General features: G+C 38.8%; 1 protein-coding gene across 6 annotated transcripts in view; it reads left to right on the top strand.

The window, feature by feature from the left end:
- Window positions 1–3,532: 3,532 nt before the first annotated feature.
- Window positions 3,533–23,004, top strand: part of LOC139966559 (solute carrier family 28 member 3-like) — a 47,577-nt gene continuing 28,105 nt past the window's right edge. The window contains exon 1 of one of the 6 annotated variants that reach the window (XM_071969729.1): window positions 3,533–3,755. In XM_071969729.1, coding sequence (XP_071825830.1) covers window positions 3,633–3,755 — 123 coding nt within the window. In that variant the 5' untranslated portion in view covers window positions 3,533–3,632. Of the gene's footprint in view, window positions 3,756–11,478; window positions 11,726–15,742; window positions 15,763–15,834; window positions 16,383–19,801; window positions 20,341–22,220; window positions 22,837–23,004 lie in introns of those variants that run through there. The other 5 variants (XM_071969719.1, XM_071969770.1, XM_071969761.1 and 2 more) reach the window with 5 other exon arrangements.

The following is a 23,004-nucleotide window of genomic DNA, read 5'->3' as shown; positions in this document are numbered from 1 at the left end:
ATGTAAACAACCAAATGTCTTATGTAGATGGAGAAAAACCATACAGATCCATTTATGTCAAAACTCTCCTTTACAGTAGTAATATCGGCCAAGCTTAGAACTTTGTTTTAATTACCAAGGGGATAATTTTTAAGCTATTCATTGCTATTTATTTTTCTTTCAGTAGGTGCCCGAAAAAAATGGGGAAAATTTAGTTGCGGGGGGGGGGGTGGCTGCAGCCCCCGCCTCCTACGGGACCTACGCCTATGTGTGTAGTGTTCGGTTTCGATATACCTGATATCGGAAATATCTGCTATTTTTCATTTCCTTCAACGCAGTTTTATAATAGCCATTATAGGAGGTTGCAATATTTCTACACCAAGAAATTAACTGTGTCTGAATTTTCGAAAATTTCCTCACCAACATTCTTCATCATACTTTCCTCTACTCGTGCAATTTTCACCTGTCTGTTAGGGGTTCAAGGAGGTTTTTCTATATTGCTTGTCCATAGATTGAATTTTGTGCAACATTATGGGTATGTTCTGAAGTGATTTTATTCACGAGAAATGTGAATTTTCAAATTCTCAACAAATAATGGGCTTAAAACCTTGAAAAGTGGGGCTTTCGGATATTGTGGGCCGTTACGTAGTATTACCTTCAAAAGCAATGATCCATAGGACATGCAATGAGGTCGAACATGATGTGTGACTGGTGACAATCTTCAAAAAGGTTATGGATGGAAAAAAACTTTTGGGAAATACTGCGGTTCTCAGGCAAAAGTGTACATCTGGTTGGTCATTTTCAAGCCCGAGAAGTGCCATTTCCGGTGATCTGGGGGGTATCAAAACCAGAAATTTTCTTGTACGCTCCGCGCCAACCGATGGTGGCGCTCCGCTTAGATAGTAATTCGCGCCCCGGGTTAGAAAATCGCGCCTGTCTAAAATATATTATATAAAGCTTTGTTGGAGTTTTACAAGATATCAGCTAGAGGGAACTCTTCATGTAGTTTCCCAAATTACCAGTTTTTAGGATAGGGGAAGAGGCAAAGAGAGTGTGTGGGCCAACCCCCCCCCCCCCCCCCATCATTCTCCATTAAAACCAGGTTTGTCAATTCGAGTCGACTTGGAATCGGTTTGGGACCGGTTTTTTGTTTTCCCTTAACTCTATACTCCCAAGATTAAGGTAATATTATATGCTAGCAAATTGAGCTTACGGGACCCCCACCCCCTGGTCTCCCCAAACTGGCCTTTGAAATACAATCCACGATATTGAATTCACCTCTGATTTGGAAACGTATTTCTGTGCTTGATTTGCCCACTGGACTACCCACTTGGTCGTGAGAGTTTAAAGTAGTTCCTCTCTCCGATAGTTTCGATATGTACTTTTTTCTTCTGCAGCTTCCTTAGACATCGCCCAACCCCTTGCCTTCTAGCCAATAACACGGTACAGTTTATATTTCGCAACGTTGCTCCTCCAATCACTGCAGTCAGTCCCACAAAAAAAAGCTAATCGGATTCGAAATCGATTCAACCATGCCCCTCCCCCACCTCCCCCACCTCACCTCACCTCCCCCACCTCCCCTCCCCTTTGAAAAATGGTGGTGATTGTACGCCACTGGGAATACAAAATAGAAAGAGGATCCACTATGTCGAGGAGTTCTAAGTAAATGTTTTGATTTAGGCCTATTCACATGGGGGGGGGGGGGGTTCTCGAGTCAATCGCATGTTATGGCCGATGACTGACCTCGTTTCTGAATACGAGCCAGACAAAGAGTATTGTATTCCTATATGTCGTTTCTCAGAAAAATTCATGATCATAATTGTTAGAAACATACACGGTCGTAAATAATATCCAGGTAATTATTATTATGATTATTATTAATACATTTTTTTTGCGTTTTTGTCCCCCGCTACTTTATTCATAGTACTTTACATATTGAGAGAAGAAGGAGGGAGAAATGTTTCATGACAAAATCAACTTTCTTATCAAATTTTCTTGGCCTGGTTTAAAAAGATGTGATTGTTAGCCTTCGTGATCCTAATCCTACATCGACCCAAAGATCAAGACCTGTGATTATCCGTCAACAGTTCTCTCCCCCACCCCCACCCCCAACGCTGTACAATGATAGACACCGTATATATATCACGTGACCTTGACATTATGTTGTTTGCTTTGCCGTCGCTTAGAAATGAGATAGCATTCGGGATCACCAGTTAAGAATATCTTTCTTAACATTCAGTTCTAAGAAATATACCTCATTGATTGGTTATGGAACAACTAGAGGAGTATATATGAGTGCGTACAGGAACTTCCAAAACTTCCCGAGTACAAGACCAAGAGGATGAGTACGGGTAGGCCTACAGGCAACTTTGCTAGACTCAGAGTGTCAATGGCGTACGCAAGGGGGGGGGGGGGCAGTCCTCACATCGTCAGTCGGGGAGTAACGTTCAGTATTAATTAGCGCAACCTTGCGTTTAGATCTAATTTTAAAGTTAATTTATTTCTAGGGTCGCACCCCCTAAGTCCCCCACGTACTGTACCCCCCCCCCCCACACACACACACATAGCATGAGTACAAGTATTTTTCACGGACACGTGGTTAAATTTGATGTCTATACTTCTATTAGCGACTTGTTTCCATTTCAGTTATAGAAACTGACTACACAGACCACATTAGTAAAACTATAGAGTGATCGATTTCGGAGAGATTTTATAAGTCAATGCGGTTTATATATTGAAACACGCGTCTATCAACTGTGTCCACCTGTGTACGTGCACTCTGTACTTCACACGTAACCACGGTAACAAGTTACCAGGACCAATGATCCTCCTTGGAACTTCGATTGTTCTGTCCCCTGACACGACATGATTGTGTAGATGTCTGATTTCTCAATGGGATACTATAAATAATATGTGAATGGAAATGAAACTTGTGGTCGTCCAAAATGACATGTATTTATTATAGAGCAGTGGAGGAAAATTTGAGCACCGTAGTAAAAACTCTCGTGGCCGACCGCTTGACCTGCTGGGAAGAAATTTCCATTGTCTGATGAACCGAGCGGCATGGGGGTAATCGACTCAAGATCATTTTTTTTATATTTATAAATGGCGGTATAAAAAAAAGTGAGTGATTTATTTCCTTTCTTACAGATAAAACAACACGGAATCAAACTAAGAATATGAATCTCTAAGGTGAAGCTATTGTTTCAATGATTTATCTCGGAATTGTTCCCATTCAGAATCACGTGATAACCAGTACACTGCCGGTTGCCAAGACACAGTCGAGTTTTGGTCTCTGTGCTTGAAAGCGCGCCAAATTACTTACTTACCGGGTTACTATACGGTACCGTGATACCATTTACCATTCAATTTCGAGAGCTATTCGAAAACGGCAAAAATATTCTTCTTCTTCGTCTTCTCAAACCTGATTTATAAAGATTGAAGATGTCAGCGAGCAATCTTTAGGAAGCTGTTTCGTATGTGAATATTTTCTTATACCTCTATACTTAACTTTGATTTTGAGGCTTCACACGTGATCCATGAAACTGGATTATTTTGAACAAACTTGTACTTTAATGTTGTGTCATTGACTTGTCAGGTATACTCAGCTTTTTGACTATTAATTGGAATGCCAAATTTACTTTAGAAACGAAATGATGTCACCCACGGAGACGGAGAATGGAACTTCCGACGTAAATGACTCAAAGTTGTTGGAATTAATCATTCGCTCGCAAGAAAAAGACGGCAGTTGCTATAGCAACCCTGCTGTGATCACGGTAAGGAAATATATGTTGTTCATATAATATCTTCTGTTGGCATGATTGGCTAACCTGTCATCTTTAAAACATGTTTATTTGACAGTAATTTTAAATCCTGTTTTTAGTAAGGGACGGGGGGATGGGTGGGCGGCGGGTTGTTATACGTAATATTTGTCTCAACATGTTTAGATGTTTTTTGTCCCCCTAACCCGAGCCTCCCACGCCCACCCCACCCCCTCACCCACTGCCTATGCCATACTAAGATATAGCGGCTATACAGTGACCGCTTTTTTGGCCGCTTTATACAAATCAGTGGAAGGTGAAGCGACGGTTGGATGGGGTGGGGTTGCATTGCTTATCATCTGAGTGATAGTAATATTTTTCCGTATGAATTTGCCTAATTTTCCTTTTTGATCATGTCACACACTCGGAGAGCTTTGTTTGAAACTACCGCATTTTTATATATGTACAGTTTTCAGCGCTTTCGATACCATAATTTAGCCACAGCGCCGTCTTAACCACATGCGCCATCTTAGTACGTCACGTGTAGTCAGTTAGCGTGACGAGAAAGAAGGAATGGATAGGGGAGGAGGAGGGGTATGGGCAGGGGCGGACTGGGTCTTAAAAACGGCCCGGGCATTTTCACCTAGACCGGCTCATTGTTCATTGATATGTTACTTACTAGTGATCGCCGTCCTGGGGGAGGGGTTTAATTTGAGATTTTATTGAGGTTAATTAAGGAATGCCTAGATGCAAAATGGTGCTATATTTTTCTATTTTGTAGGTTACAATAATCCTTTAAAAAAGACCCAAAACTAATTTCCAGAAGCAACACTTGATTAAACTGAGGAAAGTTAAAAACGTCAAAAAAAAAATAGGCAAAAATATATGTTTTAGACTGGATTTTAATTAGTTTTTCAAGCATTTTGTGACAACATGCTTAAAAAATTTGAAAAAAAAACCTAAATAAAATCCACTAAAATATATATTTTCAATAACACGTGCACATGTCATGTCTACGAGAGCATAGGAGCCTACGCAGTTCGCTGCTTCACACAGCCACACCATCAATGATATTTTTAGTGTCAAGTTTGGCCAAGATCCTTTTTTCCACAGACATCAACATGAACGCCTCAAGATGTTCTTGTGTCATTGTACTTTTTCAAACGGTTTTTGAGTCTCTTCAAGGCAGAAAAAGAACGTTCACATGCCACTTGTGACACAGGTAGCGTTACCAGCAGCTTATAAGCAAGCTCAATGCTCGTGTATAAGCATCGGTGAAAAGGTTCAACTTGAGGAGCACCTTGTAGCAGCAGAGATCGAGGACAGTCTGTACATGACTGATTCACACAGTTAAAATATATATTTCTACACAGCCCGTCTGTATTCTATAAACTACTGTGAAAATCGGCTGTAAATTTTACCAGGCTTCCCAGCCCATCATCGGACCACCGGGCATTGCCCAAATGTCTGTGTGGCCAGTCCGCCACTGGGTATGGGGGATAGGAGATCTAAACAAAATATAAAATCGATTGATAAACATGAAATGTGCCATATGGATTCGTTCTTCACTGAAATTATGCAGATGAAGATAGTCACGTGGTCCAACCGTTTTAACCTTCCCATCATCCCCTCCATCCATCCACCCGCCCCCCCCCCCATCCAATTATAAAGTCTTGTTTCGTTTTCTTGCATTACATGGTCATAATTATAAAGCTTTCCTTATTGAGTATCCAGGGACACACTACAAACTATGCAGGTTTCTTTCCATACACAGCAAATCCATAAACATGTCTGTCAGTATCAGGGTTAGGAATAAAGTCTGTAACAGGTATCTGGCAACCATTATGACAATGATAATTTCACCAGAGAGAAAATTGGAGGTTAGAACTTGGTACGTGAGGGAAATGACTATATAGGCTTATATACGGTAGGATATTAACTGAACTGTCATGCAGATGTATATGGACAAGGCCTATTGTGAGGTCATCAGCAAGGTCTTTGGATAAGGGTGGCCGATGGTGTGTGAAGGACCGCCTAGAGGAAATCTATAATGGATGCTCCCATTCATGCATATGGTAACAATTATCCTATCGTGACAATTGAAATATATATATTTTTTCTGTGATGAAGATAGATACACTGCACATGTACGGTGGCTTAGTAGGTGCATAAGAAAGAAAAATTGTGACATTTTAAAGTACAATTTTGCCTTTCAAGTCAAACTTTTCACTTTTAAAAATGTTGACTTTTTATCTCAAAATTTTGACTTTTAATTCTTAGCTAGGGTGCATGCTGCCTAGTTAATTTCACACTTATTAATTAATTTACAGAAAATACGATGTTACGTAAAGTAGCCGTTTTACGTGCCACATATAGTGTTTAGTGTTGAAATGAAAGTCAAGAATACTGAACTGGGTTTTTATTCATCAATCCGTTGTTTTATATTATAGTGCCCAAATCTGGTAGTGTTTGTATTTGCAAATAGTGGCAAGACTGATTGCGACACGTAGTGTTAGTACTAGTGGTGTACTGCAGGATTGACCGTAACCCCCCCCCCCCCGTGCGCGGCGGTAGTTTGTGAAAGGACCAAGGAGATTGTACAACCGCAAGCGACGTACTGATCCAGGTACACAGACAATACTTATCAAAACTTTGAGAATAAATTTTGACTTTGAAAGTCACAATTTTGAGATTTTCGAACACTTTTTTCTCTTTCCTATGTCCCTATTAAGCCACCGTACAAATACTTCTATATTTTGTATATTGTTCAAGTCAAATTCCCTTGGTTATAATTACATGGCAATGGCACGAAGGTCCTTTTTTCCATTTTTATTGTTACGGTACTTCGTTGACAATCCGTTCTTTATTATTATTATGATATACGGTGTCCAAGATTTATAATAAGTCCGTTCACTTACTCAAGTAGCCATGGTTTCTTGTACCTGTATACCGTCGCCCTCGGTATGATAATTGTGTTTGTACTCTGAGCATTTTCCTTTTGATTATAAAGAAGGCACAGAGTGCTATAAACTTCGTACTTTATACTCCGTGCTTTAGAGCCTCGCACGCGTGTACTTGTATTCATAACGCATATAGTACCAAGGCTTATATAGCATTAGAGCAGAGAAGGGTTGGGTGAGTCCGCCGTGAGAGGCCAGCTCCTTCCCATTTTAGAAAGTGGGGGAGGGGAAGCAGTATGCATGTAACCCCCCCCTCCCCCTCGGTTTGTCAATAAGAAATGAATACACACGACAACCGTGCGGCTAAATCATTCATCTGTATCCTTTGTATTAGCACGGAGCTCTGTTTATAGCTCTATGGTACTAGCAACGGGAGAGTCAGTACAATCAAAATGATCAGTTTTCGGTTCCACATACCGGTAAAGCATATAGTCCTACCTTTATTTTTCGACCCCCCCCCCCACCTGTAATGTCCACAAACAGTCACATAGTGTTTAGAAAAGAAAGAATTTGGAGACACAAATGAGTTGACGATTTTTGTATCCCATTGTGTTCCACTATAGAATGTATTTACAAAACTAAAATTCTTCTGGGGAAAACCGTCCAGAGACCCAACCCGGGTTCAGTCTGCCCCCTTCACTTTCCTATACGCCACTGTCCAGTGATCTCTACTTGTAATCGTTCTCATGTTGTGTTATACACATACCATGTGCTCATGCTGTTGTACTCATACCCATGTTGTGGTACTTGCGCTCATGGGCGGCGATCCTGGGGGGGAAGGGGGGGATATATCCCCCCCATGAAAATGGGTGGAGGGGATGTAATACACCATATCCCCCCCACCAAATGCCAGGGATAAGAATATTTTCATGCCTTTATATGCAACATCGTGAATGTACGGCTATTTTTTAGCTTCATTTCTCGCCTACCATAAACGCAGTGCGATCTTTTCAAATAAACCGTCTTTATAAAGCAAGAATAGTTGACTGTAGGCTTCACTGGCCCTATAACAGCAAAATGTATTATTGCGCCCACGGTATTGATATAGTACATATATGCACCCTCATAGTATTCATATAGGCCCTATAGTAGGCCTACACACTTAGGCCTACATGTTCCCTCGAACCGCTGAGAATCTCATGTTACCAGGGTAATGCTTAGTACACGTTTCACCTGGATGCCCTAGCAATCGGTACCTAGGAATGTAACTATATGTAATTGTGTATTGCATGTGTATAGGCCTATAATAGCCTGCATGAGGCCATTTTCTTCATCGAATAATATAAAAGAGCTCTCGAACATTCTAACGTAGCGCCTGAAACAAGATTGACAGGGGCAATTTTCCCAAAATAACACCCGAAATTTAAAAAAAAAGTATTTTGGATCCTGATTATGAGATATTTCGGACATGATATCCCTATTTTAATGTTGGGTTATATGCCGCTTGGAAACGTCGGGAAGTGCCGTTTCCGACCATCTAGAGGGTTTGTAAATCCCAAAATTTTCTTGTACGCTTCGCGCCAACTCATGGTGGCGCTACGCTTAGATAGTCAACAAGGTCATATCCCCCCCACTCGGAAGTACGGATCGCCGCCCATGCTTGCGCTGCTAGTAGGCTGTTTAGGAGATCGTCTCCATACATCAACGGGTCTCGGAGGCAAGTGTCACCGGGCCTCCTTTTTGCACTCTTCATGTTTCCTTAAACACATTTTGAAAACGAGTATACACTATATTATTGTTCAAATGCTTTCCCATGCACTTCAAATTTCTCCTGGCCCACTTAATTGTGACCCGGATCCCGGAACTGTAGTCCCTTCTGACCTTACTCTCGTCAGCCTATAGGCCTGTCCGATAGAGGTCGCCTCGAATATTTATAACATTGCAGTGAATGTCTAAATTATAGTACAGTATCTCAAAGTTCTCTCGATCGTCTTTCAATGGGTTATAGCTACTGTACGTCTGTTTCTATACTATGTCAGTCTACAAGTTAGAACAGAGTTTGGTTGTTTAAGACGGTTTTGCGTGAAGAAAATTAGCTGCGCTCTCACCTTCCTAAATGTAGAGTTTCTTTATAGATAGGAACTCTACCTAAATGAATATCGTAAAAGAAGTAGAAGGATAATAGCGCCATCTAAAAAACGATAAATAAAAAGTTCGCCCGTTGACACAAAATTACCATTTGACCTTCGCGAGGCCGACCCAAGATACTAATTTGGCGATAATGTGTACATAATGTTGCATGCGTGTATAGTTTAGGTTAGTATAGTGCAATAGTGTGGATCTAATAAGAGTGTGGTACATCAGGGAGTTGTTATTGAACCATAACAACTCCCTGGGTACATGCACGTACGTTTATGGCAAGCCATATGTTATACGTTGTATAGAAAGGGGAAATGCTATTTGAGCAAAGGTGCGTTCTGTATCAGTAGAACGCCATATAGGCTACTGCGTCCCGAGTAATTAAGGTAGCATACGCCCATTAAAAGCCCCATTGACTTACACACTAAATCACAAAAGTAATGTGGTCTCTAAATCTAGATAGAAGTTTTCACTTGCTAAACGCTACCATCACTGGATAGCTGACAAGTTGGCCTTTCATGGCACCATCAATTTTCCGTACCATGACCGTGAAAATTTTTTGCTATCCGAGCCGGAAGTTTTCGTCACTTGTAAACAAACTTCTTCACTCAGTGGTAAACAAATTTCCTACGCTGCTCCTGGGAAGCCTAAAGGGGTCTAAAATTGCTTCAATTGACCCAATTTTTTCACCACATGTACTTCCATTCATGCTCTTCAACATGAAAGCCACAAAAAACTAGATTATGATTGATAACAGGTCACAAAAGATGTTCTCCTGCTGCTTTTTGGCACTTTTCCTGAAGTAGAACAATCGAGCGGATTGATATAGACTCTAATAGGAGTATGCCACCTTAAGTCAGCTCCGAAATGTTATATATACATTTGGAGGGCGGCATCTTCCACACATTCGTTAAACTGGTGCATCACCATTGCAGCAATCGGATAGTATTGTGCCTGGCTGTACTGTGGAGTGATCCTTAACTAGTAATGAATAATGAATACAACTTGGTAGCCCCAGTATAGTCAAGGTTAGGTTTGTCGAGGTCCCCATATCCATCTTGACATTAAAGCTCCTATCATAGGGTCATTAGCAGGGAATTTTCGATCCTGTTTCAGGTAGCATACGCCCATAAAGACTCGCCCCAAACCGCGTGCGGCCATCTGAAAAAGTTCACTTTCCGTTGCTTGCAAGTGACGTTTTCTTCGCGTCGCTACAAAATGCAGACAATACAGTAATGAAACGTGATACCTTGTTATCTTTAGCTGGACCTGAGATGTCCATCGTTGTAATGTTTGTACACTGTGCTGTGGGTATTGACCTCAGCTGTATGTACTGACTGTACACTAGTGTCTAAATTACCGATAGTAGCAAGCTTTGTGTGTGTATTTTATGGTATCGATGGTGGTGTCTAACACTTCTGTTACACCTCATTCGAAACTAGGTCAGATTACCGGTATTAGACGTTTCTTTTTGCGAGAGTCTTCACACCTTTTGAAAGCGCCATTGACTTACACACTAAATCACAAATGTAATGCCGTCTCTGAGTGTAGATAGAAATTCTCACGAGCTAAACGCTACCAATCACTGGATAGCTGACCAGTTGGCCTTTCATAGCACCATCAATTTTTCGTATCATGACCGTGAAGATTTTGTGCTATGTGAGCCTGAAGTTTCCGTCACTTGTAAACAAACCTCTTCACTCAGAAGTAAACAATTTTCGTACGCTGCTCCTGAGAGGTCTAAAAATGCCTAAATTGACCCAATTTTTGCACCACAATGTACTTCCATCCATGCTGGTCAACATGCAAGGCAATTTTCTTGAAAGGAGAACAATTGGGCGGAGGATTGATACAGACCCTAATACTAGTATGCCACCTTCAGATAGTTAAAAAAAAATCCTTGATATTCATCAAGTATATTTATGGTATACTGTAGTCTGATTAATTTATTTCCCCAGGCTTTACTGTTGTCTGTAGGCCCTATATTTGTACGCGGGAATATTACATGAAATTTTGGATTTAGCTTGAAAAGATGGTTAGCTTGAAAAGATGGGTTTGTTTATCTATAACTAACTGGCAACACTTTTTTGAAGAAAAGTCACCCAGGGAAGAACCTGGGCACGAAAAATCAAATAACCGAATGACTGATCCGCTCTCAACCCCAGTCACCTTGCATCGAGACTGTGACTGTGTGATCATCGTCAGGTGTGTAACCACGATTCCCATAGGGGAACATAACGCTACACAGGATCTTAGCCAAAAAGCAATAACTTGTGTAGTACTAACATGCTAAACAAGCCAACACAAATGAAGCACCCACGCAGCATTGGAATTCAGCCAAACACACAGAATGCTTCGTTCACTATATACGGTCTATAGTAAACAAAGACGTTTCCCCATTGATAAATTCAGCGCCAGAAAAACCGTCAGCTGCTAGAGCGGGTACATTATTATAGAGGGAAGATAATATTACACCATTGAAATATATGATTGTTTTACAAACAAAAACACAGTTTAAACATCATATATTCAAACATAAATTTATATTTTTTATAATTATTTAAAAAAACAGGTAAATGTGTTTTTCTTTCTCTTCAAAAAGAGAGGTTATTCCTATATTTTACTGAATAAAAGCTCTAGTAAATTTGGTGTGGTCCACAGATCATCTGATGTGGCGCGAATTCTGAATTCGGCGGGTTACGGATGTTGCATTCCACCCCTAACCCACGTCTGGATCGGGTCCCTGTATGATCACGGCGCAAACTTTCTCCCTTCAAAACATTTATATCCACCTTCAAAATGATGCGAGACCCCGAGAGTCCTGATTCTGGAAAATGTTCCAATTATTCCGACGAGTCTGATGTTGAAACTTCACTGGGAAAGGAGTTTACAACACCTAAGAAGTCGTCACAGAAACCAGTAAGCAGGACGTTGAATCTATCAATCGTAAGTAGCCTAGCCGAAGGTGTTTCTGTAAATTATAGGCACGCAGATAACCAAATTAATGTCTATCGTGCAGATCAAACTTTATAAGGCTGCGAAAACTTGGGCCTATGCATTTCGCCTAAGTTTGTAAATTTTATTAAGTTGTCACTTACGATTTTAAGCTTTCCTAAGCTAGGCTACAGTAGACTAACTATAAGGCCTGTGTGAGACTAATACAAAGTTACTAAGTTCTGGTCTAATTTGTTAGCTAAAGTTACTGTTAGCCAAGATGTAAAATAGGTAGACCTTTGATGGAATATCCATTGCACGGATTATAGCGATGGGCTTGTTCTACTTCTACCCAAGCACCCTTAGTTTCTGCTATAGTTATAATAAAATGGTAGGCCCTGGCCTAGAAAAAAGGTGCAGACACTAAGTATCACTAATGTCATAATTGTCCTTTCAGTTTCAGGAGTAGCCTAGTACTACTAGTACTCGCCTTATATTCATAACTGTCTAGCCCAAAGATGATCCGGTTGATCCCCCTGATTTCATCACATCAGATTATGCCAGATGCCCAGAGTATAGATTTTACATGCAAAGCCTAGGCTTTAAGTAAAGATACTAGGCCTAGGGTAGGCCTACAGGCTACAGAGGAACTAAATAAAATTTTCGAAATAAAACTTTTGCATTCATTAATCAACATTTGCTGTGGAGTGAACCGTTGGATTGGATATTTCATGAAATTGCTACGAAATTGACGGTTCCTCCCTTGAATATAAATTTCCTTTAAATTTCAAATTTACTGTGTAGAAATTAGTAACGGCATAGCCTATGCTACCATAGTCCACGGTATGGCATATATATCAGGGTTTCCCTAACTTTATCCCCCAACGAACCCCCTGTGGATGTCAGAGTTGTCCACGAACGCCCCACTTTTCGAGACACGATCTGAGTCATTATTATACTATAGTACGCATAACAGTGCTTTGTAAAAGATCAAGTTCATAGTGTAATATAAAACTGATATCATGTTAAAACAGGCTAGTGACTGCAAATTGTCGCTCAACAACAATTTTCAAGCATGACTTTATTCTAACTTTGCTTTGTGTTGGGCAAATGGAGGTCCTCTGGAATTTCCAAAATAATAATAATTACGTTGGCCAACCTTTCAGTTACTTTCTCAGCTCTTTATCTTCACGACGTACTGTCATGCGTACACCAACTTCACCAAAGTCATGCGGCCTGTGTCTGTTTCATAATTCAGTTATTTATCACATGCATGGAACAGTACTACAATGGCAACATATGCTTATGAAACGTGAATAGAGTTTGTCGATAGGTACGACTTTTGTACATTACTAAACTATATGATATATCAGATTTTAGTTGAACAAAAAGTTCTCTAGTTTTGACTTTCAGAAACATCTCATGAACCCCCTGGGATGGACTCATGCAACCCTGGGGGTACATGCACTCCAGCTAGGGAACCCCTGGCATATATATTGGAAAAGCAATTGCCAAAGGCACATTGCCTGGACTCAAATTTCTTTGTGGTTCACCAGAGATTCATAATATTTTCTTAATCTCCTTGCCATTTTTTCTTTTGCTGTTAGTGTTAAGCCTAGTATTAACGGTTTGCAACAAGTAAGCCTAAAAACGCATCAACAATCCTTCAGTTAAAGTTAATTGATTGCCATAATTTTAGCAAATATTTAACAGAAATGAAGAGGAAATTTGGTATGTCAAAGACAACCTAGTCTTGCGGTGATGTTGCGATGTTGATATGGCTATCAATATGAGCTTGTGCTTCCCAAGATATCGCCTTCCAAATCAAGCTTAGAAAGGATATTACGATAGAGATCATATGATTGATGTGATGGTTGTGATAGTTTAAGTGATGATCACGAACACAAAACAAAACATTTTACAAATGATATCAGCGATTTTGTAATCCATAATCATGCCATCAAATACACATTTTTCCTGTCAGCAAAGTGAAAATTAGTAATTTAATTCTTTTGCACTCCCTGAGTCGTTTGGATCTTCTACATGGTCATGATGGTGTGTGTGTGCTTCTGTGTGTCTTTGACACAACTGTATTTGATGGCACCAATACTCAAAAAGTCATACAAAGTGTGTGAATTTGTCATAGTGACTACAAGAAATTGTAACTCCAAGTTAACTCTGTAACTTACTGTAGTTAAACTGATGTCTTTATCAGGCGCGTAGCTAAGGGAAAGGGGGCGACTGCCCCCCCCCCCCTTGAGCAATTTTTTTTGTATGTTTTTATGATATCGCTAGCTATTTCAAAATAGAAAATGCTTAGATGCAACTTACAAGGCCTGGGAAGTGCCATTTCCAGCGATCTGGGAGGCATTTTCGGCCAACATTTTTATTGTATGCTTCGCACCAACTCATGGTGGTGCTACGCTTAGATAGTTCCCAGTGCCGAATCTACGGCTCTAATAGTTTGCCTACAGGTTCGTCCCTCCCTTGGCAAATTTCCTCGCTACGCGCTTGGTCTTTATGTGGTTCATATGAGTCTGAAAACTTTGTTAACACAATAACTGGAATATATCGAAGCCTGGACGAAGTTCAGACTTGGTACTGTATGCGGATTCAATTTGCTATGGAGGTCAATGTCAAACACTTGTCACCACATGTCAAAGGCTGAACACCTTGCCATGGCTTTCTCTTTTTTCAATATACTTGTGTTCAGAGAATTACAGGCAGGCAAGCATAAATTTATAATTGTCACAGTTTATATAGTTTTATATTGTCTCTGTTCGGAATCGAGTAGACTGTAAGCCTAGCTTGTGGTGTTTTATTAACTTTATTTCAAGTTCATTTTTTAATTATTATCAAGTACTGGACGTACAGTACCAGGACCTGCAATTTGCCTGTTGTGGTGTTTATTAACTTTATTCAAGTTCATTTTTTTAAATTATTATCAAGTACTATACATGTACTAGGACGTACCAGGACCTGCAAGGCTGCAGCTATTTACTTTATAATTACATATTGATACAATTTGCCAGTCATTTGCCAGTGGGCACACTAGTAATGATATGCCCACCTGTGTGTTGTTGTTATTGTTGGATAGACGACAGATACCGATGACAGAATCGAGTACTCTCCATGCAATCGGAGGCCTACTGTACAAGGTTGCAGCTTTCACTTATCAAATATTGACACAACCAGTTTCACAGATGATCCTCCCACATTAGTTTTGCTTTCCATTAACAAGATATGTGGAAGGTTGCAGTCCCATGTAAAAAATCTTCAGGTGTTTTCCCTTGAAGTATGCCATTCTGTGCAACACAGATCATGTGCCAGTACGTGGGTAGTAATGTGTCCACTTGTGTGTTGTTTGTTGGATATAGGCAGATAAAGGTGACTAAGACTTCTCAAGCAATTTAGCATTCTTCAGTAACTACATTCTGGTAACCAGGTTTTGTTCTAATTTTGATGTTTATGTCTCTTGACATGGATAATTTGGATATATAAAAATATCTAATTTGTAGGTTCTGTAGACTGTATAGGATAAGTTTGATTTTATGAACTGTAGCTCAAGTTTGCCTTTGTAAAAAAAAAAATAGAGGGCGTAAAGTTTGCTGACGTGATTGTTTCCTAGGAGACATTGATATTTATTTTAAATTGTTTGTTTTTTGGGGGGTTTTTGTTGGCTCCGTTCCAGAAAGCATTGGCATAAAGTTGGTAATAGACTGAAAAGATTATTTGCAGAAATTTGATTTGATCAATTTAGTCTTTAGTACGTAACAGGCACGTGTTGGGACAACACCCACGTAAACTGCAGTGTGTGTCCGGGTGTTGTAATTAGTTGTTTGTATTAGAACTCTTGCTTCATTTCATCTCTTGTCTTATAGTCATAGAATTTTTAATACTAAAATTTAAGTCTTAAAAAAAAAAAAAAAAAATTAGAAAGTCAATCTGAGAGTTAATATAATTTACTGAAATTTAGAAAAAAAAAACTGCCCAATCTGTTTGGACCTGTAAGGATAGTGAACTGTTCCAAACTTTTGGCCCTGATCATGGTAAGTTTAGATACTGTTATTTAACATCCAAAAGGATTGTTGTAAAACGACAAAGCCAAAAGAAAAAACAAAAGGATTCCTAGGAATGGTTCTGTTGAATGTACAGTATACAGTACAATATTGTAAATAGCCTCTGAATGTACATTGAAACTGACATACTGTAGCTAATACAGAGCGCTACAACAGTACCTGAATAAACAAACACTGGTTCATTACGTCCGCTTCGTCATCAAGATACTTAATAGCAGTCTGCACAGTTACAGGTGAGGGGAATGTACATAGTGTCGATTAATCAGAGCTCTGTCGAAAGAAAGGAAAAAATCATCTTTAAGCACTTTTGAAACGGGTGGAATAGGAACTGCGACAGGAGTTTGAGAAGACTTTAGACTTAAGACTTAAACCAAAGATCTCATATATATGTATGTGACTCAAGATATGTGAACATTTGGAATTTTGGAACATTTTGTCTCTCGTTAACAATTTGATTTAATAGTCCAGTTTTGAGGACACTTCACCATAGCAAGACAGAATTATTAATTGTCATTGAAACTTTTTTTTTGAAAGGACTTAAACATTTACATACTTGGGAAATTGTGAGGGATTGCACAATGACGATTGATGTAAGTACAGTAATATATATATATAGATGTATATTATATATGTATGTACAGTATATAGATATATGTTCAATGTTGAACATTTTTCGATCAACTTCACGTAGCAAATGGTGAGTGCAATGCTCAGGGCATGAAAAAGTATGCCACAGTTAAGGATATTTTTTGCTTTTTATATCTACAGTATATGAAATTTATTGCATACAGGGTAGTTTGAAAACTCAGTTTTTGGTTTCGATGATAATCGTAAGTAACCTTTGCATTCATGATGGCGCATGTGTGTGTGTGTACAGTATGTGTGCGTGTATACATGCGTTTATGATGTCCTTGTTAACACGATATACAGTATCTCAAGAAGGGAAGCTCCGACCAATTTCATAGAAGTAGCACATTGAGTACAAGAAGCTCATTGTTGTTAGTGGAGGTCACAGGTCATTGGGGTCACCAGGTGTCAAATTTTGAAAACCTTGTAAACACGATATCACAACAAGGGAAGCTTGGGCAGACCTTATACTTGGTATGAAGGTGTATAACATTGAGTAAAAGAGGCCTATCGATTTTGGTGGAGGTCAAAGATCATTTGGGGATAACAGGTAGAATTGAGAAAGCCTTGTAAACATGGTATTGCAAGAAAGGAACCTTGGGCAGATCTAATATTTGGTATGTACAGTAGATGTACCATAACAATTTGAAGGAGCCTAGTATTATTGCTTTTAGTCATTTGAACTCAACAGATGCCAATTATTCACTGCACTCCCCTCTAACCTGTCTCTTTACACTAAGACACCTTCCTGAACACAATATTGCAAGGGAAGCTTGGACAGATAGATTATTTGGTATGTAATTGTACCACATTGAGTACAAGAATGTTGTGGCAGAGGTCAATGATCTTTGATTTCACCAGGGGTCAAATTGTGAAAACCATGCTTTTCACAATATTTCAACAAGGTCATTGGTCATTTCAGGACAGCCTGTGTCATTGTGAATTTATTATTTGTCACATCACAATGGTTTCCACTGTCTTACTAAGATCAAGTATGTTGTGCACCCTCACTATAGATACATAATGTCAGATTCATGAAGAAAACTGCTTATGTTACATCGTCGAAACCACAATGCATTTTTGCATTCTGGATTATCTTAGAAGTAAAAATCAGATTTTCCTTAGTCTTTACATGGAGGATATAAAAGACGACTTTGACAATTCATGTAGAGCGCCTTGCCCTCAAATTTAAAGTTATACATGCATGCACAGTGTGTTATTGCCTGTAGATTGCAATGGCCTACCCTCATAGCAAGGTTTGTGTGATGTGATTGACCGGTGACATCCCTATGTTCCGACGTCTCTATGTTCCGACGTCTCTATGTTCCGACAATTTGTTTGGACTCAAATTTTTTTTTACCAAAATTTTTTCGGACCAATTTTTTTTTGGAGACTCAATCTTTTTGGTCCCCCATTTTTCGGACCAAATTTTTTTGGGGGACTTAATATTTTGGGCCCCATTTTTTTTGGGACCCAATTTTTTTGGTGGGACTCCATTTTTTTGGACCAAAATTTTTTCTAACCTACCTTTTTTTGGGGGACACAATTTTTTGGACGCACCAAATTTTTTTCATGAAAAAAAAGGGCCCAAAGTTTGTTATGACCCAAATAGTGCTGGTGACCGAAAATTGCTTGTGACCCGAAATTTAATTGTTTGTACTAAAATTTTTTGGGACCAAAATCAGTTTGGTCAAACAAAATTTGGGTCCGAAAAAAGTTGGTCCGAAAACATGTTGGTGTCAAAAATTTTGGTCCAAAAAAAATTGGTCATAAAAATATTTTGGTATAAAATAATTTTGGTCCGAAAAAGAGTTGGTCCGAAAACAAGTGGTCAAAAATTTTGGTCCAAAAAAATTTAAGTCCCAAAAAATTTGGGTAAAAAAAAATTAACATCGAGACGTCGGAACATAGAGACGTCGGAACATGGAGATGTAACCGATTGACCCTGCTATACAGCACTGTAATTTTATGATACAGTGCAATGCAGTACGATACAGGATTGTAAGGTTGTGCTAGCAAGTGTTTAAGGATGACTAGTTACACTGTAATCACCTTGTTAAGTCTATAGTACAGTATACTAGTGTACGGTACACAGTGTCACTATTGAATTATTTAATCAGCTGACTTGCTTGAACATTCTCCAGTATATTGGCTGCATGCGGGTTGGAATCATGAGTCATGAATTGACTGAGACATTACGACCTTTACCCACTGCTCTATGCATGTACTGTCTCACTCTCCAAACTGTCTTGCTTGACTACAGAGAAAAATTGATCCCGGGATAGCATCACAAATTGCTACACAAAAGGGGCACATTGTTATACAAATTTAAAGATGTATAACTTTATATAAAGCAGTTTTTGCACAAAGTAATTTATAAGAGATAGTTCAGAGCCATCAAAACAGCTGCAGTACACAAAATTTAACAACATAATGCAGCTTCTGGCACTTAAAAAATATATATCATAATCATAGAATAAGGAGCTGGTATATGGCATGGATATCTTAAAAATATATATATATATATATATAATTTATATATATATATATATATATATATATATATATATATGTGTGTGTATGTAGTTGGTTGGTTTGCGTCTATCTTGGCGCAGAGTGCTTTATGACAGAGCGGAATATAGTTTGAGACTAGTGGAACACTTTTACTCAAATCATCAGATAACAAAATAAATGTATACTAGGTGTTTGTATATTTTCCTCTCCTGTACAAAATTATAATTCAGTAATGATGATATTGATTGTAGGCATATCTACACTCATTTGCAAAGGTCACATCTACGGGCATGTGGCGAAATTACCCAGGGTGTAGACTGCAATGCACAGGATTTTCCAGAGTGGTTCCATAGAAACAGGCCAAAGTCACCGTCAGTGACTGACAGTTCAGCCAAAAGAAAAATTTAGTTTTTCAGATGTTCTCCAGCAGTTTTTCTACTTCTGTACAGACAGCTTTCCAGAACTTTTAAAAATGAAAAGTATGTTTGGCATTGTACCAACTACCTAGGAAGCTTTGTCCTTTAATTGAACCCAGCGAAAAAGCTGTTTTTGCCAGATTTTATGCATGTCTTTGGCTCTTTATCAAGTAATTCTATTGTACAGGTCTGGAAACCTAACCTACTTTTTGGATCATGCAGTTTGTTATTGCCTGGACTGGATGCTGCAATTGTGGGTTTACAGGTTTCAGGTTCATCCAAGTTACCTGTGCAGCAGTGGTATATTTGGAGTGATAAATATATTGAAGTGAGTCATTTGCTATGCTGCGCTGTTCATGTAAATGACAGCCATCTCTCTCTCCCCCCCCCCCCCCGCCCTCCTGGCTACTTTTCTGTAACATCACACTGGTGAGAGTGTAAGTGCTGTTCAGCACTGACTTCAGCAATACGCCGTTACTGCAGTCGACGACAGTTTTTCATATTTTGCGGAAATAACTGTACCAACAATATTTTCATACAGTAGGAAATACAATCGTTACTTACTGAACATTGTAAAATTTGCCAAATTGTTGATACATGTACTGTATAAAGTAAGCTTCCGATTATTTTGACTTCATCCATCCATCAGCCAATCAGGACAGGATTAAAATTTGACAATTTATATTTTTCTCTTTTGTGTCACGTGTGTGTGTGACATTTTGGGTTTTTGATTGTTTTCAAGACTCCATTTGGGAAGATTAATACTTGACTTTACAAGTCATCTTACCAGATGAGTTTTGACTGGAACTCGCCACTGTTTCAGTCGTTTGGCCTGATTTTTCTGTTTTTTTCATGTTGAATTGTAAATGATCTGATTGCTTAAATTCTGATTTATATGCGGATGTCAGACCTGTGATATCATATCTCGTACCACATGAGGGGAGGACACAGTAGGTACGGTTGGGTAAACCGTCAGTCCGAAAACGAAGAGGTAAGTACCGAAAAATATATACGGTTCTCAACTTTTTGTTTCCATCCATACCTGCGGACAATGAGAACTTGTTGACAGACTCCTAGACAAGTAGACATACAGGCTACCACCATGCAATGACCCCATGCAGCCCCAACATGGCTGGGGCTGGTCGACACGGCTGGAAAATTTCAAGGTTCGTTCCTGAGATGACACTTTCAGATTGCCTTAATGGTGAAGCATCTTAACAGACCTACAGTATACAGTAATATTTATTCCCAACCCTGTGGACCCCTTGTCCTACTCCTTAATTTTTACAACCCCCCATAGGGTCTATGGAATCCATCCAGATTGAGAGAGATTGCAGTAAAATATTAAAGGGTGTACAGTAGGTAAATCTTGCTTGTTGCCCAAACTACTGTATGCTAGAAAGACACCAATACTGTACCTTCAAATGATCTGCACTGTACTTTACTTTACTGTGCTATACTGTACTATACTGTAGTATACTGTACTAACTATACTGTACAGTACTATACAGTTCTATACAGTACTATACTGTACACTGCAGTACAGTACTATACTGTACACTGCAGTACAGTACTATACGGTACAATACTGTACAGTACTATACTGTACAGTATAGTACTTTATAGTACTGTACTGTACTACACAGTAGTATACAGTACTATGCTATACAGTACTGTAAGTACTGTACAGTTTAGTACAGTATAGTACTGTATAGTACTGAATAGTACTATACTGTACTATAGTACTATACAATACTTTACAATACTGTACTATACTCTATACAGTACTATACTGTTCTGTACCGTACTGTACTGTACATCTCCAAATTCAGCATATCAAAAGGAGAGTCAAAACAAATATGTGAATATTATCTTGTCTTTCCAGAAGAAATACTGTATAAAATAGCATAATTTGTGTTTTTTCATTTTTAATGGTTCAATACACCATTAAATTGGTTGGGTCAACGTCTAAAGTTTGACCTTCGTCAATACCGCTGGTATGCTCTGCTTGAATTTAATCCGTCTATGAAATATTTCAGTTGATACTGTGATCATATGTCTGGATAGTAAAAATTATCATTTCCTAGACAAAATATTTGGAGTACTTGACCACTAAGGATGGTGCATCTTTCCTGTATTCAGACTGATAGAGTTTTCTACAGCTGTTGCCATTGTACCTTCAGTAATATTCGTAGTAAATGACCGTAATTAAGAGCCCATCTCTTTGCTCTCTCCAATCCCAACCACCTGCATGCCTGTCAGCTAGCGTACTGTAATAACTGTATGAAAAGCCATTAAGAGAGTGAAGAAATTATATATGAGACAGTTAGTGCATCCTTGAACAAGGGCATTGATATATATGTTCAAATGTGGCATCCTGGGAGTCACTGAACTAAACACGACCCCTTTTTAATCTCAATCTGACCCAAAGTAACCTAGTGTAACTTGCATTTTGTAAATTTGATTTAGGTTTCGTGTGTGGCCACTGGCCAGCTTAAGGCGCACTACAGCTATAAATTCCTCCTTCCGCTTTTGCAAAATTTGTCTTTTTGTCTTGAATTACAGTACCCTGTTAAGAAAAAATTGATTGTTTTTCCAAACTTTTTTTCTAATTTCTTTTTTTAATGTTGTTAAGTAATTGTATTTTATTGCTATTTAGTCCTTTGACTGACCTGCAAGTTCTGGTAAGGGGAAGTAATAGGATAAAGTCTGCCAAAGTGTAAAGAAAAGTGATTTCCCATCTCAGAAATCCCATTTAATTTCAGTCTGCAATCTATCCAGTTTTCAGGTGGTGTGATCTTGAAATGTTCACCAAAAATTCCTGGGGAGTTTCTACCAGCAGCTACTGTAGCACTCAATGTTTACAAAACATGTCTGGATGGGAAACTCATTTGTGGATCAATAAAATCGTACACTTTACCTATGGCATCATTATGATATTGGTTGTTGTATGTGCTGTAGAAATTAAAGATTGAATAGGCCTAAATTTGTCACTCATAGATCTTTTCTTTAAAACGTTAGATGTTTGATTCAAACTAGAGGAAGAATTTTTTTTTCACCATTCAAGTGAAACTAAGATGAGTGTCTGTATTAACTGTAAGCTGTTTTCCTCAATACACAAGGACAAGGACAGTGTCGTGTATTTTTTGTTGGGAATTCTGGATAATATCAACTTTTTCAACGGATTGACACGTACAACAATTTTTAAAATCTTTGAGGAAAAAAGTTGCAACAAAAGATTTTTTAAATTGAATTATTAATAATCATTCAAGTGAAAAAAAAATCGTTATTGGAATTTCCCACTACTCTATATTTACAAACAACAGTTCAACCATACATAGGCTGTGGTATACCTGAGCGGTTCAGCATTCCTCTGCATGTCACGCAATCTGAATTAGTAAGAAAACACAGTTGTTTCTAAACTCTGATTAATCCGACAACAATGGATAATTCGCACCCATGCGTTTGCAACCGGGATCGTCAGCAGGTGAGTTTGTAACAGAAGTTGGTTGTTTTGTTTTTACTGCCAACTGTGTCCAGACATACAGTAGTGTTAAAGTGGGGGAATTAATAATTCAGTGCGCAGCAGTTTTCATGTTTAGGAATATTACATTTCTCAGAAAGTACCCACAAATGGTATGCTTGAGAGACTAGA

Source organism: Apostichopus japonicus, chromosome 1 (assembly GCF_037975245.1).
Source record: "Apostichopus japonicus isolate 1M-3 chromosome 1, ASM3797524v1, whole genome shotgun sequence".
Taxonomy (NCBI): Eukaryota; Metazoa; Echinodermata; class Holothuroidea; order Aspidochirotida; family Stichopodidae; genus Apostichopus; species Apostichopus japonicus.
Note: the sequence above shows the minus strand (reverse complement) of the source record. Positions and strands in the feature narration are given on the sequence as shown.